The sequence below is a fragment of the Hippoglossus stenolepis genome, chromosome 17 (genome assembly GCF_022539355.2).
Source record: "Hippoglossus stenolepis isolate QCI-W04-F060 chromosome 17, HSTE1.2, whole genome shotgun sequence".
Classification (NCBI taxonomy): domain Eukaryota; kingdom Metazoa; phylum Chordata; class Actinopteri; order Pleuronectiformes; family Pleuronectidae; genus Hippoglossus; species Hippoglossus stenolepis.
Window position 1 is genome coordinate 10,148,747 of NC_061499.1, and position 15,355 is coordinate 10,164,101.

A 15,355-nucleotide genomic window follows, 5' to 3' on the forward strand; every position below is an offset into this window, starting at 1 on the left:
GAGAGGCCTTTTCTACCAATTTAATCTGCATCACACATCATCCTGAGATTAACTATACATATCAGAAGGTCTGTGTTGTGTACTCAGGTCCACGCCTCCCCTTCAAATTACATCCGTCCTCAGTTACTGGCGCTAAAACATGTCCCCCATTCTTTGTTGCCTATGTCAGGGTGTGCATCAGGCCAGGCCACATGATTTCATTCCCTGGCCACAGATAAACACAGATGATGTGGATGAATCTCAGGATCCCCAACTTTGAGAGTGAAGATTTAGTCCGTTGATCTTATAACAGTGAGATCTACATGGTGTTTTTGTGGAAATGTCCTTTCGTAGACTTTTGAGGAGTGATTTAGAAGATTTGAAGGTTTAAAATCGAGCCAGATTCAGGCCTGGTTGGTTTTGTTTAGGACATTGTAAAATGGCTCATAAATTCCAGGAGCATGACACCTCCCTCAACCTTAACCACTCCATTCATAAGAGGTTTGACTGAGCAGCAGAAGAATCAACACTTTTACATGGAAGGAAGTGCACAGGATCTCTCTGATCCACATTTTAAACATGTGCAAACACTGACTCTTACCAGCAATGAAATGCAATTCCCCTCATTTCCTGCACAGACTGAGGTTAAGTCATTGCTCTGACTCTGTTTCACATCGCATGTTACGGGCTGAATTTTTTCCGTCCAACCTCATCAGGAACCAGAGGAGCGTCGCACGACTCACAGGCTGCTGCTGCTCTGGCGCTGGAGTTTTCTTTGCAAGGTAAATCCCTTACGTTCACCAGACAGGAGTGAGATTCATATATATTATTGTTATGAAAGTAATGTTTCTATTCGGGCTTAGTGTTTGCAGCGATTAGAAATTGTTCCGCTCCGGTTTTTTTCCAAACTTTCTGCGCCTGCAAACGGATGTGAAGCTCAAGAAATGAAAGTAAAATTTCCGGTAAAGCCAAACAATAGAAAATATGATATATACATCACAATATCCTACAAACCTTTAGAGATGTATATATGGGTACAGCTTACCGAAATATGAGGTTATTGATGCAGAAATATCGGCTGCAATTGCCAGTTTATTTTATTATTTAATTTTTTTTATTTGAAGGTAAAATAACATCTTGTCTGTGCTGATTCAGTTTGATGCCAGGGACCAGTCTCGTATGTATTAAAACAAATAAATATAAATATATATAATATGGATAAATAATACATATTGTACATATACAATAAATATAATATGCATAATATTATATAAGTCACCAATTAAAATGTAACCCTCTATGACTTGCATGACACATTTGTGTGACTGTACATATATTTAAATGACTAGAAAAGATTACATTTTTGCTTCCAAACATAAAAATGCAGTAGCCATTGTTTTGTTTTTGTAAGATGAGCGAGGAGATTTGCTCTGTGCGTGAAACAATAGGTTTATTACAGGAAAAGACATCACTGGAAAAACTGTTCAGTGGATAAGGTCATGACATTTTGGCAATGAATGGCTTTTCCATTATTTTTTCCTTAAAGTTTAATCCGCCTCAATACTTCATGTTTCAGCAGTTTAGAGATGCTCCAGGGGGCAGTGAGCAGGGCCGTGCTCTGCCTGTCCTGCTGCCTACTGTTGGGGGTCTGCCTCCCAGCAGAGGCTGCAGGACCAGCGGGTGCCCCTCCTAATATCCCCCCTGAAGAAGAGTCTGGGGAATCATACATGGAGGACTTGGAGTGGGGCTCGGGATCATCTCTCCTGCAGCTGCTTCACAGCTTCCCCGCGGACAGCCCCTTCGTAACAGAGACCCCTGGGAAACCGGTGAACTGCAGCCAGCGCTTCTGGTTGCCACCGTCCTCTGCAGTGTGCTGGGAAAACGTAGCCGGACCTGAGGAGTTTGCCAGGTCCCGTCTGCAGCTTCTGCAGAACAGGGCCTCCCTGCAGGCAGTGTCCACCTCCAGCGGCGTGGAGGAGGGAGGGTTCTCCTATGACCATCAAGCCAAAGAGGAGGTGCAGGGGGTCTACTCAGACCACCTGAGTATGGCAGAAACTATGCAGACCATGGAGAAGGTGTTTGTGTCACTGGAGGAGAAGAGGAAGGAGGGGAAGGAGCAGGGGGTCCTAACAAAGTAAGATACATCAAACAATGAACCATTTACCCATCAGGTCTGTGCTTTGGATAAATGTAAGGGAATCTCAAATAGTTTGCAGTAAATGTGTAAAATTGCTTTGAAGTCCTACAAAATGAAGCTGCCAGGAACTTTACACGGACTTACTACATATACTTTAACAATGTGTGTGTTGGAATTGTGTAGTTTTTCATGAATTACATTTAAATGTATTTCTAAACTTATACATGAAATTACACCATTTTACATGCAGTTAAAAAAGACTGTCTTTAGAACCTAAGTACTTTGGTTAAGTTCATTTTAAAATCATGCAAAGCTGTGTGCATGACAGATCTCAGTCATTTGCTTGTGGTCGTCATCTCTTCCAGCATGAGGGAGCATCTGTCCAACACCAGAGACACCATCGATGTCAGAGAGCACATGGCGAACCACCTGGAGCAGCAGTTCTCTACGTTAGAGAAGACTCTGATCAACATGCAGCTGCGACTCAGCAAACTAATCCGACAGTGACGACTTCAGACTCTTTTTCTGCCTTCATCTGAACTGAATTTATAATTTCATGTTTTGAACAACGATGTAGCAAATGCATGCCCTCTCAGGAATATGTATGTCTGTCGTATGATTACAAAACACACTTCATATGCACATTATGATGTCACTTATTAACAAAAGTCAAAAGTGGAACCTTTAACTGGACCTGGAATTTGCTGGGGATCATCTGGGAGTTTTAATGAAATCCAGTTATTATATCTTCAGTTTGTAATCACGATCCATGAGATTTCATTGTCACATTAATGGGCTTTAATAAAACCACAAGACACGAGGATAAGACTTATTCAACTTGCTTTATTTTATTATCAAATCTAAACAACACTTTTGTAAAGGAGGAAATGCCTGTCACACACCACCTGTGAGGCTGAGGGTGAATTTTCATTTGGAAAGACGCAGCATGTTCAGCGGTTCTGTAGTGACGCTACAAAATAGAGGGATTTACGATCATTGGAATCACAACTCAAGGGTTAGCGTTAGGAAAATATATATATTTAAAATGATAGTATCATGCATAATGTTCACATCAGTACATTTCACTTGGAAGCCAGTGTTCGACAGCCTCTCGAAAATAACGTGTTTATATTGTATTATTTTAGAGGCAATGAAAACTCTGCTGAGACAATTATGTGGAATTAACTCTTGGTATGTTCCGTGAAGGGGGGGGGAACTATTCACCCTTCCTCATAAAAATATGTCTCGGATTACAGGCCACATGCAAAATCACTTCTTGCTCCAGATCTACCGTTCATCACTAATGAGCATTACCAGTACTTCTGCATTAGCAGTACTTTTAACAGTTCTCTCTATAGAGGTAATCAGCTCTGCAGAAAAGTTAAGGGGTGGTTGCATTAAGACTCATCTAAGGCTGCCTTGTTCGGGGCAGTTATACAAATTCACCTTGCTGCCATCCATTTTTTACTCATAGATATACAGTACAGCTTCTAGTTTCCTCTATGACTCTGTGTTTTTTGTGTTCAGCCCTGTGTGGCTTTACTTTCAGATCCACGTCTACTAACTTTTCACAAAGCCCGACAACTGAACTCTGTCAATGCATTTAAAAAGCAGTGAGAAAGTTCAGGGTGTCTCTCCTGCCCGTCACTTCAGTGAGAGGCAGCACTTGTACATCTGATCCATCTGGACGTGAACTGCATCCAGTGTACTTGGTTTAAAAGTCAGCATCCTCTTCTTGAAATTGCTCCAAAGATGTGAGGTAATCTCGAGCCAAGATCTTCTTAGGCAGGATATCTGTGGGTTCAAAAGATTGTGTTAAACTCATGACTGTTTGACTACTTGGACGTACAGTATACTCCCTGTTAATGGGAGAGGGCACAGACATCTGGCTTATTTCATCTGTCGGAAATTATCCCACTGATTCCATGGTTGATGTCTAGTTGCTGAAGTAGAATTAGAAAGCTAAGGTAACTCCTGCTCAGAGAGATACTAGGTCTGGTCTCCAGGAATCAATGAGTGGCGACAACAGAGCTTTAAATCATGACGGATCAATCAATGCAATAACCACAAGCTTTCATCAGGAGACTCAACAGCTACAACAACAACAACAACAACAAAAAAACTCATGGAGGTTGTAATGTTGAGTTTGTGTTGAAACTACGTAATTCTGTGTCAAATCATCACAATTGTGTATCAGATATGAATGAAGAGAGACATGGGCTAACCAAGTTTGAACTTTTTGTGGGGGAGTCTGTGACTTTAACTGATCACATCTCCTTGAATATAGGTCACAGAGAATTTTTTCTCACATGGTTTTAGAGCTCTTTTCCAGCCCCTTACTAATCTTAACAGTACGCTATCCTCAACACAAAACCTGTCAGCATGATGAGTGAACATATAGCAAAAAGATAACAGTATCATTTAAGAACTTCACCAAAGTTAGTTCATAATGTCATCAAGACCTGAAGGAAGTTTGGTCAAAGATGTGACTATGGAAAAACAACAAACACATCCAGTGACAAAGACCTTTTGTGGGTGAGGGATCAACAAAACATTCATAAGAGAGAAAACCTGTGGATGCACAGTTCAAGCACATTGTTTTAGAGCGGTGCTACATTAAGAAGGTTTGATAGGATGTTGTTAGTTGTTAGGATGATGACTGTTTCTAATATTCACTCTGTGTGCTTTTCAGTGTGCCTAATAAACTGGTTAATGCCTGTACACAGTCATCAAAGACCCTCACTGATATAAACTCAGAGGGGTTCCAGGTTACACTCGTGTTTCAGTGTTCCAGGGTCAGATCTGATGCTTCACCTCCGTCAGACTGCAGCTGCATCTCACCTGTGAGGAAGTGTAAAGTCTCGGTCTCCTCCGCGGTGTTAGCCAGGTCGCTGTAGGACAACGAGTTGGTTTCCTTCCCGGATCGGTTGTTGAACGATGAGACAGCCAGATGCTGCACAAACAGCTCCTTCAAAAACAACAACAACAACACAACAAGTCAGCAGAGGAGAGACTCACAACGAGCTGCTGCTGGAGCTCAAAGAGAAGCTTCCAGAAGCTAGCGGGGCTACCCCCTGTTAGCAGCAGCAGCAGGTGGGTGATCTGAGCTAGCTCTGCGGAGGTATTAGCTAAGTGAGCACCGGCAGCTTACTGTGGCCTTGGTGGTGAGGACGAGAGCGTCCTGGTTGATGCTGGAAACATCCGGGGAGCTCTTCATGATCAGCCTCACCCTGGAGATGGGGAGGGAGATGGTCTTCTTGTTGCTGGACGCGAGGTCGTCTTTATTTTGAGACATTTTCACGAGGAAGCGGCGCCGCACAGCCGAACAGGTGTTCCAGTTTAACTCGGGATCGGGGCAACTGGTGATATGCTGTCTTTATTCCAGATGTTGCTGGTCGCTTGCAGACTCGGTCGCAGATTCGTCAGTTTCACAAAGTGTGTGAAGTGCGGTGATCTACTGACGGTGTCGTTGAAATAAACATTTTTCTGAGTCTGAAATCTCTGATGCTGAGGACCACAGGATCAAGCTTGGAGTTGTGGGTGGGTCTTGGGATCCGGTTCTCCTAAATGGAGATGGCTCATTTGATGACATAGAGGTAGAAGATGAGGCTTCTATGTCACCAAAGGAGCCTTCTCCTGAATGAAGAAGGAAGAATAAGCTATAAATTAATATAGCAAAGAAACACCCAACCATGCATGAAATATCACAGGAAATGAATATGGGTCATTCTTTAACCCATGTTGTGCATTAGAAGGGGTTTGCATAGCTTGTTTATCAAAGGGTTAAAGTGTGGAGGAGCATTTCCTCTTCTACACTGAACATGGTATTGCCATCATAAGGAGTCATCAGGCTGCTTTGCCATGTCGTTCTGAATCCCGTTCAAGTTTTTTTTGTGCTATATTAATTTTTTTACCCATATGATTTATATTGTTGTCTAACCGTGATGTTGATACGGACACATTACAATAAGTCGAGATGGGTTTTTGTTTGATGTTTATTTCAAAGACACCTTCAGTAGATCACTGCACTTCACACACAGGCGCTTTTTAAAATGACGAATCTGCGACCGAGTCTGCAACCGACCAGCGACATCTGGAATAAAGACAACATATCACCAGTTGCCATGATCCCCAGTTAAACTGGAACACCGGAACTTCAATTATTGTTTTGAACACAGACGCGTTTATTCTTCCCCTTCAGTCTAACGGTAAACGGTGGTGGCAGCTGCTGTCTATGTGGATTACTGCACCCTGCTGGACCGGAGGCGCATCAATCTGAAAATCATTTTGCTTTTATTGTTCAAATATCATCAAACTTCCTTTTGTGACAAAAAGTATATCTTTAATAAGTTCGGGCTGAATGTTCGATATGTATATTTGATTTATTACCTTTTTATTTGACCACAAAGTTTTATTCTGTTTTTGTTTCCTCTTCATATTGTGTTCTTCAATTATTTGTACTGAGTTTATTATGTGCCCCAGTGAAACCTTATGAGTACAATAAGCTTTGCAAAATATTGTATGTTTTTTGTCGTATAATACAAAAAATGTTAATCAGCTGTAGTACAATGATCACTACAATAACTGAGCTTTGCCGTTTATTTCATTCAACACATATATATTTGTTTTGTATATTTTATACACTATCTAAATAAAATAACTAAACATCTCCTTTCGATTACAATTTTTATACCACATTCGGAATTTCCATTCACCTCCACAAAACTGATGCGCGGGGTCCTCCGGTCCAGCGGCGGCGCTCGACTTCGCACACATCCAAAGCACTGAAGAAGAGCGGACGACACAGGCCAGCGCACAAGAAGAAGAAACGCTGGCGCTCAGCAATGGCGGTGGTTTGGTGACACGAAAATAAACAACTGTGTTACTGCGGTTGTTATGACCGTCAGCGGTCACATGCCGTAGCTGGGCTGTGTGGGTGTGTCTGCAGCAGAGAGGACCCCGTGTCTCCGGCTCCTGTCCCCGGACACTGATGACAAACAGCTCGCTGCTTCTCATTGTTCCGCACTGAACCGATCTCGTCTCTCCGCGCCGACGATGCCTCTGGGTCTGAAGCCGAGCTGCGCCGTCTGCAAGACCAACTCCTCGTCCATGTGGAAGAAGGGGAACCTGGGGGAGATCCTGTGCAACAACTGCACCGGGAAGAGCAGCGTCGGAGGCGGCGGCGGCGGAGGAGGAGGAGGCTGCGGTGGAGGCGGCGGAGGAGCATCGGGACCCTCCATGTCCTCCAGCACCCTGCCCAGCAATGGCGGAGGGAAGCAGGTTAGTTTCTCTGTGGAGATACGTCTCTCCGGCAAAATCAGAAGAAACAAACTGCATATTCGTGGCTGTGGTGGATCGTGATCGTGGTGGCAGCTGAGGACTATGTTTACAACAAGACTGCTTGATATACAATATGTCTCCTCACATATTCAACCATTACTGACAACAACTCCTCCATTTCATGTCATTGCTGCTCCCTTCATCTCTATCAGACATTGTCTCATCTATAAAGATAACAACAACATTGACTCACCTTTTCATTATGTTACAAACTGTTTCTTCTAATCGATGATGTAAATACTGTTATTTTGTTGATGTGTGCATCTATTGCGCTTCTGTCTGTCCTGGGAGAGGGATCCATCACAGCTTGTTAAACCCTATGAGACAAATTGTGATTTGTGATTGTGGGCTATACAAATAATATTTGATTGATATTAATGTGAATACAATCAACCAAGTGACAGACAGTGATGTAGTGATTATAACCAAAACTATATCTGCCCCACAGACCATGAATACAGGAACAGTTCCTAGACGAATGATTTAACAGCTGTTGACTTTACTGTGATATGAGGAAGTTGTATACAATTCAAATTGGAGTGTTCTCATATCCTTTTTTTGTTTAGTGAAATAGAGTGGCAAGAAATAAACAATCTATGACAAAATGTTTCTCTTGTATAGAGAAAACTGTTCTTTTGGTGTATGGTATAAATTAACCTATGGTCTCAGAAACAATAGCTACAGTGTAGAACCCGGTGAAGTATAATTTATATACCTGATGTGTGTTGTTTTATGTCCATAGAGACAACAGGAGATCCACAGGAGGTCTGCACGGCTGAGAAGTACCAAGTACAAAGCTCCTGCATCTGAGAAGAAAGTGTCCACCAAGGGAAAAGGAAGAAGACACATATTTAAACTTAAAAACGTAAGACGTGTATTTGATTTGTCAACTTTATGATGATGATTATTTCTGTTATTCTGTACTGTGAGTTTATGCATTTAACTGTTGTGTGTGTGTGATTTCTTTACTCAGCCAATTAAAGCACCAGAATCAGTTGCAACAATCATCACGTCAGAATCTGTATTTTATAAGGTAAGATGTTTATTCTTACCAAGGAAAAATCATTTCTGTTCAATATGAGAAACGATCATATTGATTATCAGCATTTCCTCGTCTTCTTGCAGCTTTAACCACCTTTGTCGACCAGATTTCCTGTTTATTCATCATCTGTCTTTCTCTTTGTACCAACAGGGAGTTTACTATCAGACAGGAGACGTGATCAAAGTAACAGACGAAGAAGACGGGAAGCCGTACTATGCTCAGATTCGAGGCTTCATTCAGGACCAGTACTGTGAAAAGAGTGCAGCACTGACCTGGTTAATCCCCACACAGGCCAGCCCAAAGGACCAGTTTGATCCGGCGACATACATAGTTGGTGAGCAATGCGAAATGAGAACCGAGTTAAGATATTTTTATGCTTGTAGTTTGACTTATTTTGGGAACTGACTTTTCATTTGTGTTCCAGGTCCAGAGGAGGATCTCCCCAGAAAGATGGAGTACCTTGAGTTTGTGTGCCACGCCCCCTCTGAATATTTCAAGTCGTGGAGCTCGCCGTTCCCCACCATCCCGATCCGACCAGAGAAAGGCTACATCTGGACCCACATAGGAGCCACACCGGCCCTCACTGTCAAAGAGTCTGTGGCTGGAAGCAGCTAACAACTGGACTCTGATATGGACTCGCTCTGTTGCTTTTAAACAGACATTTGTATATTTATGTAACATAAAAAAACTGAAATGGTTGTGAACCACAGCCACTGACACTGATGAAACCAGATGTAACCACATTTCACAAAGCTGCAGCATTGGAATATTACTTTTCTATTTAGTAATAAAAAAAAAAAAATCTTGTTTCCACTATTTTGTTTGTGATTGTTTAAAAATATACCTTTTATTTAAAAGTTGAAGATCCCTGTGCACAGCAATGCTTTTCCTTGGGGCCAACCAGTGCAGGAACAATCACAATAAGACATTTTAATTGTTGCTGGATATTGTTCAGACTTGCCTGAAAAGGACTTATTTATTACCATTACTTTAGATCACAACTCCTTGTATTCGCAGACAGAGAAAGTAAAAGAATAATAATGTACAGTCTTTTTCTGTTTTCCATTTTCCAATGTTTTGTTTTTGCTCTAAATCAAGTGTTTTATGGTCACGATTCATCTTGAAGCTGCTCGGTCACTGTTGCCCTCTAGACGGACAGGTTAATTATGAGAACAGTTAGTTGATGTGTGTGTCCTCAATTGTGGTTTTCTCACATTTATTTCTGACTAGTTATCTTCAGCAATACAAAAACGGTTCTATAAAGGTCACTGATAAATCATGTCTTATATAGACTTAAATATATCAAAGTTTTAAGATTCCTATGATTAAAAAAAAAAAAAGCTTTTTTAAATTATTTATTTATAGTGACATTTTTTGATATACAACGTATAACTGCATATGAATTACACTTCATGTCTCAAAACAAGAAGCCACAAAGAAACTCCACATGTCTGTCTGATATATAGGAAGCAGGAAGTGTGCTGAGGGGAGTTCTCTTGCTCTGACTCTTTGATAAACACCCCAGTCAAACCAGGGAGAGAGAGGGAGGGAGAGAGAGGGAGAGAGAGAGGTCTGATGCTCAGTAACATTAGGCTCATTTCTCCTCTCATGAGTTGGACATTATGAGTTTTCACTGATGAAAAAGGACAGACAGGAGTATGGGCAAGTTACAGTCCAAACTTGGTGAGACTTCACATCAAATTTGACTGTTTTTTTTATTAAATACATATTACCACACATCACATTTACTTTGGTCTACTTTTCTCAGCTTTGAAACGCAGACAGAGTCCTGAAGGTGAGACTGTTATTACATCAAATTCAACCACTGTGCACTGACTTCATCCATGTGTGTATGTGTGTTTTCTTTTTTAAATATATTTTTATTCTTTATATTTATGTTCTGCAGGTGATAGTCTGGCCCCCAGTGTGTTGACTTGTCAGGGGGAACTGGAGCACAAACACAGAGGCAAACTGACAGAGGTAGAGATTGTATTGTTGTTGTTGTTGTTGTTATTAGTAGCAGTATTATTTATGAGTATATTGCTGGTGATGGAAACTTGTCACATGCTGATCACAGAGGTTTAATTTCTGTTTAAATTATATTTTGTAGCTTCAGAGAAATAATTATTATATAGATTGATCTGAGGGGTGTTTTTCCTCATCTGAAAGAATCCATATGTGCATTTGAAGTTATATTAATTAAATTACTTTACTTGGCCCTAAATGGATTATTAATAACACCTCCAGAACAACATCATACATGCATAAGAGCTGTACATGTAACCCACAGACCTCAGATCTCATACTGCAGAACTAAAAAAACAAGTAAAAACACAAACTTTAGCAGCCTCCTCATGTACTGCTTTAAATAAATGCCACCGCCCGCAGCTTTTGGACGAAACAGTGTCGGCTCACATCTCATCCAAGAGACATAAAAGGTGTATGGAGGCATGGTCGCCTATATCCTCCCCCTCCTCCGCCCTTTCTCTATAAAGAGACTTCCAAGTCTGTGAAGTGCAGCAGAGCCGCTACCCTCCTCCAAACAGCCAGCTCTTTATACAGGCGTGCACTGAAGGGGGGAGAAAAAGTCTCCACATCTGGAACTGCTTTCCTTCTCCAGACAGAGTGTGAGGGTGGGGTGGGGGGTCAGCGGTCTTTGGATGTGTGGAGGGTGTGGAGAGGAGGGGTGGGGGTTTGCTTGCATAAATGGCATCACATGTAGACTTTAATGAGACCCTCACGTTTTGGGGCTTGGAATCAGAAATAGTTTTATAATAATCCTATTTTTCGGGGTTTTTCCTCAAAAACTAAAAGCTGGTGACGGTCACACACTCTCCTCATAGCTACAAACACACTGGTTTTATCTGTGCAACCAGATTCATGATGGTGAGAGTAAACAACAGATGTTTTTATGTGCTTCCAAGGATCACAGGGTTGTGTGTGGGAATCCTAAATTAATTTTAACACTTGTCTAAAATAGAGATGACAAATACATGTTCACTCCTCCTCACTGAATTTAATCTTCTATCAATGTAATCATGAGATCTGATGTGAGTTATCAGCACTTTTCTTGTTTTAAAGTTTAGAGGAAACACGCTTATTTTGTACCATGTTATACAAACGTTCTGGAGAGTTGTGTAGTTGTAAGGGAAAAGACGTCAACTCCAAGTTGTGTAACGGTTGGTGGTGGAGTTTCTGTGCGTGTTAATAGCAGAGTGCTTCCCGTGGTTACATTTTCCAGCCTATTATAGTTTGATTCTCCATGACTCTGCTGCTGTAACACTGTAAATGGCAAATCTGTCAAATTTAGTACAATATGAACTCTCTTTTTCCAACATTAGAAATAAGACTTAGAATTTACTCCTTCTCGTATTACTCTGCTGTCCAATTTACTTTCATTTTGTGTCTTTTAATGTGAGTATTAAAAAAAAAATGCACATCACTTCTTCATCTGGTAACGTATCATCAGAATTGATATTGATTGTCGTTAAAGTGATGCTGGTGACAGTTTCCTGGAAAGAATTACACACCAGAAGTTCAGGGATTGTTCAGCTTTGCTCGCGTCTCCATCTCAACACTCAGGGGACGTGAAAAATCACTTAATCGCTTCCTCTTTCTCTCGCTCATGTTTCTCACAGAACTTGGGCAAGTCCGACCATAGCTGCAACCTCAAGGGTGAGTACAGAGTAACATGCATTATATTGATGTGTCGCTCCCTTCTTATTGTGTAGATTTAGTGCACTACCACTTTTGATACATAAGCTTTAACACGTCATGTTCCCTTTATTTCCCAGAGAAACAAGACATGAAGTGAAATTAAACTCATCTGTTTTATTCCTCTGTGGAAGAGTTTGGACTTTTTATAAACAGTTTATAACAAAGATTAAATCAATTACAAAGGCACAGCATGTTATCACAATAGTGATTAAAGCTAATCTTGTGTGGCCTTGAATGAGCGATCCAAGGAGGAAAAATGTATATGTATATGTTAACAAATGTCATATCTGTGCAATAATGAACCATCTTTATCTAATAGTAATAACTTGTTACACCTAGTTCTGTGAGTCTGACAAATATTGTTACTCACAGTTCATCTCTGTGTGTTTCTTAGTAGTTTTGCCAACGAAGACGACACATGACAAGGACAAGAACATTTCCTTTTCGGACAATAAAGAGACAAAGCAGAAGAAAAGCAACGCTGGTGTGAGTGTTCGTCTTCACGCTTCTGACCAATGGATTGTGGGATCTGTTTTGCAGAATATCACATGACTGTGATTCTTATGTGTCTGGATAATTGGCATTTAGCAACCAATGACCTTGTGTCTTAGGTGAATCCCCACCGATTAAAACTGTCCTTTGCAAGCCGGTGCAATGGAAGTTAATACGGCCCATGATCTAAACAAGCAAGCAACACGTACAGACACACTTTCATACACACATGCAAGAACACAGACAAAAGGTAATTGTGCGTGTGTGTGTGTGACAGAATGACATTGTGGTTTCTTAGTGTCATGAGAGCAGCACTGAGCTTGTTATTCTGACACTATGTGCATGCATGGGACACACAGTGTGACACGGTGCTGGAGGACGACTCTCAGCAGCCGTGGGTCTTCACACTGTACAATTTTGACAACAGCAGCCACGACACAAAGGAGGTCGCTTGTTTTTATATTTAAATAATTCAAATGTATTTTAAGTTTCTGTGTACACATTGTGTGAGTGTGTGTTCTGCAGGGTATGTCCAGTCTCATACACTCCATGTGTAAGGTTCTGGAGACCTCTGTGAAGCAGCCGTGTTTGGACAACACACCCCTGAAGATCTGCCCAGAAAGGATTTCACAAACAGGTAAAATAACATGTTTTACCATGGCTCTCCAAACCATCAATATAACACATATAGGGGAAATACTGAGGAATCGAAAGAGACACTGTTGCATGGCTCAGAACTGTAGACTATGCAGTCTATGATTTGATGATTTTTATCTCTCTCTCACTGAAAACAGCCACAGAAAAGGACTCAGGAGCGTCTCCGGAGGCTGGAAGCCCGGCGACGAAACTTTACTGTGTGGATGAAAACATCGAGCGCAGAAACCACTACCTGGATCTAGCTGGCATTGAGAACTACACATCTAAATTTGACAATACAGGCACAGAAACTACTCTTTTGTTATGATGTTTGCAGATATCACAACGTAAACACCTCACATTATTAAGTAGTTTTAATTTGATTTAATTGAAGTGGTTTTTTCCTCTTTTTTTCCAGAGACCCCCTCTCTGGACCCAGGGCAGCAAAGTCACTCTGCTTCTCAGCACCACCCAGTGGCAGGAAGGGCGCACTGCATCTCCTCTGAGTCCCCTGGAAGCCCCTCGATCCTCCATTCTCTCAAGAATAAGCCGGCGTCAGTGGGCAAAGACAGGAGCAGAGGAGTGGGAAAGTCCTGCAGGCTGCACGGCCAACATCCCGCTTCATGGTGCCATCCGACCCAGTCTCACCCTCCAGCACACAGTCCCCCCCATCTTACCCACAGCAAGAGGCTTCGTTCCAGGGTGCAAGATGCTCCCACGCCCCTGAGACATCCTGGCTCCCAGCTCCAACCAGGGGAGGAGAGGGAGAGGCTCAGTAAACTTCATCTCTCCGGTGGGGCCCAGAGACATGAACATCATCACCACCACGAGCACCATCATCATCATCACCACCACCACTACCACCCTTCATAAACGCATTCCAAACACATCAAACTGGATTCAGGGGAGAAGAGTTGGTCCTCAAATCGTCTCCTTTATATTAAATTCACTAAGTGGTGGAAACAGATTGAGATACTTTTATCTAAATCAAACAAAGTGCTGTTAGATTACCCACACTAGGTCCTGGAAGGTCAGGTCCTTACCGACTGAATGACACTTTTAAAGCACTTTAGATTAACAGTTTCCTCTCAGGTAGTACAAGAAATGTAAAGTGTGTAGGGTTGTATAATGCTTTTATTTTGAAATCCTCCCAGCACTGCATACTAACAATGTGGTACATGGATTGTATCTAGTCTTTACAGTATAAGTCACATTCATATAGCACTAATATATGCTGCACTACTATTATTAAACGTTTTACATATTAACTGAAGGAGCCGGGGATCATACCACCGACCTTGTGGTCAGTGGACAACCCGCTCTATATCCCGAGCCACAGACGCCTGAAGAAGATGTCTTCTCTGCTTGATGGTACAAACATAATGCTAAAATTAAAACACAGTATGTCTGTCATGTAAATGTTTTTATTCTGTTAATTTATTCTGACATGATGATATATTTATTTTCTGGCCAAATGTAAGAATATAAATTAAACAACAATTTGAATAATTCAACTTTTTAAAGTTCACACTTCATATAACAATCTGGAAAAATCCAATATTTGTTTTCAGTTTTTTCTGTTGGCTGTATTTACTCAATGTGAGCAAAAGATTCAGAGGTAATAAATCTCCTTAAACAGAAACAAACAGAATTTTGAGTATTTCCTCATTTCTGGGCACAATAAGTTGTTTGTAATAGTAATAGAAACTCTGCAGTAACAATAGCAGGTTATATTTCAGATGTCGAAATCAACGTCAAACATCAGTTTTTATGCCTCCGTGCTAGGGAGAGCCAGTGACTGGAGACATTATGTTTTCATGTTGTCGGTCTGTCCCAGATGAACTGATTAGAACTTAGAGGTCAAAGGTCAAGGTCACTGGGACCACACAAAATCTTTTTTGCCTCATGAACACCTCAAGACAATTAACTGATTAGGTTTGGGTGGTCAAAGGTCACCGTGGCCTCTTGAACGTGATAGCTTCAGTCTGCTTTTAGGGACCAGTTGTCACTTG

General features: G+C 41.4%; 4 protein-coding genes across 8 annotated transcripts; 3 read left to right on the plus strand and 1 right to left on the minus strand.

Annotated features, from left to right (window-relative positions):
• The first annotated feature begins 465 nt into the window (after nucleotides 1-465).
• Nucleotides 466-2,937, plus strand: si:ch211-57n23.1. Of its 2 annotated transcripts, none has more exons than XM_035183311.1 (3): nucleotides 466-761; nucleotides 1,559-2,113; nucleotides 2,482-2,937. In XM_035183311.1, the coding sequence occupies exons 1-3, from the start codon at nucleotides 586-588 to the stop codon at nucleotides 2,621-2,623; spliced, it is 873 nt and encodes a 290-aa protein (XP_035039202.1). In that variant the 5' UTR covers nucleotides 466-585; the 3' UTR covers nucleotides 2,624-2,937. The 2 variants fall into 2 exon arrangements, with proteins under 2 accessions (XP_035039202.1, XP_035039201.1); XM_035183310.1 differs by having other exon boundaries at nucleotides 467-761; nucleotides 1,556-2,113.
• A 2-nt stretch (nucleotides 2,938-2,939) lies between these two features.
• On the minus strand, nucleotides 2,940-5,575 carry chrac1 (chromatin accessibility complex subunit 1). The gene is made up of 3 exons (XM_035183314.2): nucleotides 5,268-5,575; nucleotides 4,958-5,084; nucleotides 2,940-3,910 (listed from the first exon to the last, which is right to left on the minus strand). Exons 1-3 carry the CDS (start codon nucleotides 5,409-5,411, stop codon nucleotides 3,831-3,833), a joined length of 351 nt encoding a protein of 116 aa, XP_035039205.1. The 5' UTR covers nucleotides 5,412-5,575; the 3' UTR covers nucleotides 2,940-3,830.
• Nucleotides 5,576-6,904: 1,329 nt separating this feature from the next.
• Nucleotides 6,905-9,314, plus strand: gatad1 (GATA zinc finger domain containing 1). The gene is made up of 5 exons (XM_035183313.2): nucleotides 6,905-7,396; nucleotides 8,199-8,321; nucleotides 8,430-8,489; nucleotides 8,649-8,832; nucleotides 8,923-9,314. Exons 1-5 carry the CDS (start codon nucleotides 7,172-7,174, stop codon nucleotides 9,111-9,113), a joined length of 783 nt encoding a protein of 260 aa, XP_035039204.1. The 5' UTR covers nucleotides 6,905-7,171; the 3' UTR covers nucleotides 9,114-9,314.
• A 120-nt stretch (nucleotides 9,315-9,434) lies between these two features.
• Nucleotides 9,435-14,857, plus strand: LOC118125000 (protein naked cuticle homolog 2). Of its 4 annotated transcripts, none has more exons than XM_035183306.2 (8): nucleotides 9,435-10,181; nucleotides 10,267-10,293; nucleotides 10,405-10,478; nucleotides 12,137-12,173; nucleotides 12,610-12,701; nucleotides 13,233-13,344; nucleotides 13,502-13,645; nucleotides 13,762-14,857. In XM_035183306.2, the coding sequence occupies exons 1-8, from the start codon at nucleotides 10,157-10,159 to the stop codon at nucleotides 14,214-14,216; spliced, it is 966 nt and encodes a 321-aa protein (XP_035039197.2). In that variant the 5' UTR covers nucleotides 9,435-10,156; the 3' UTR covers nucleotides 14,217-14,857. The 4 variants fall into 4 exon arrangements, with proteins under 4 accessions (XP_035039197.2, XP_035039198.2, XP_035039199.2 ...); XM_035183307.2 differs by having other exon boundaries at nucleotides 12,613-12,701; XM_035183308.2 differs by lacking the exon at nucleotides 10,267-10,293.
• The last annotated feature ends 498 nt before the right edge of the window (nucleotides 14,858-15,355 follow it).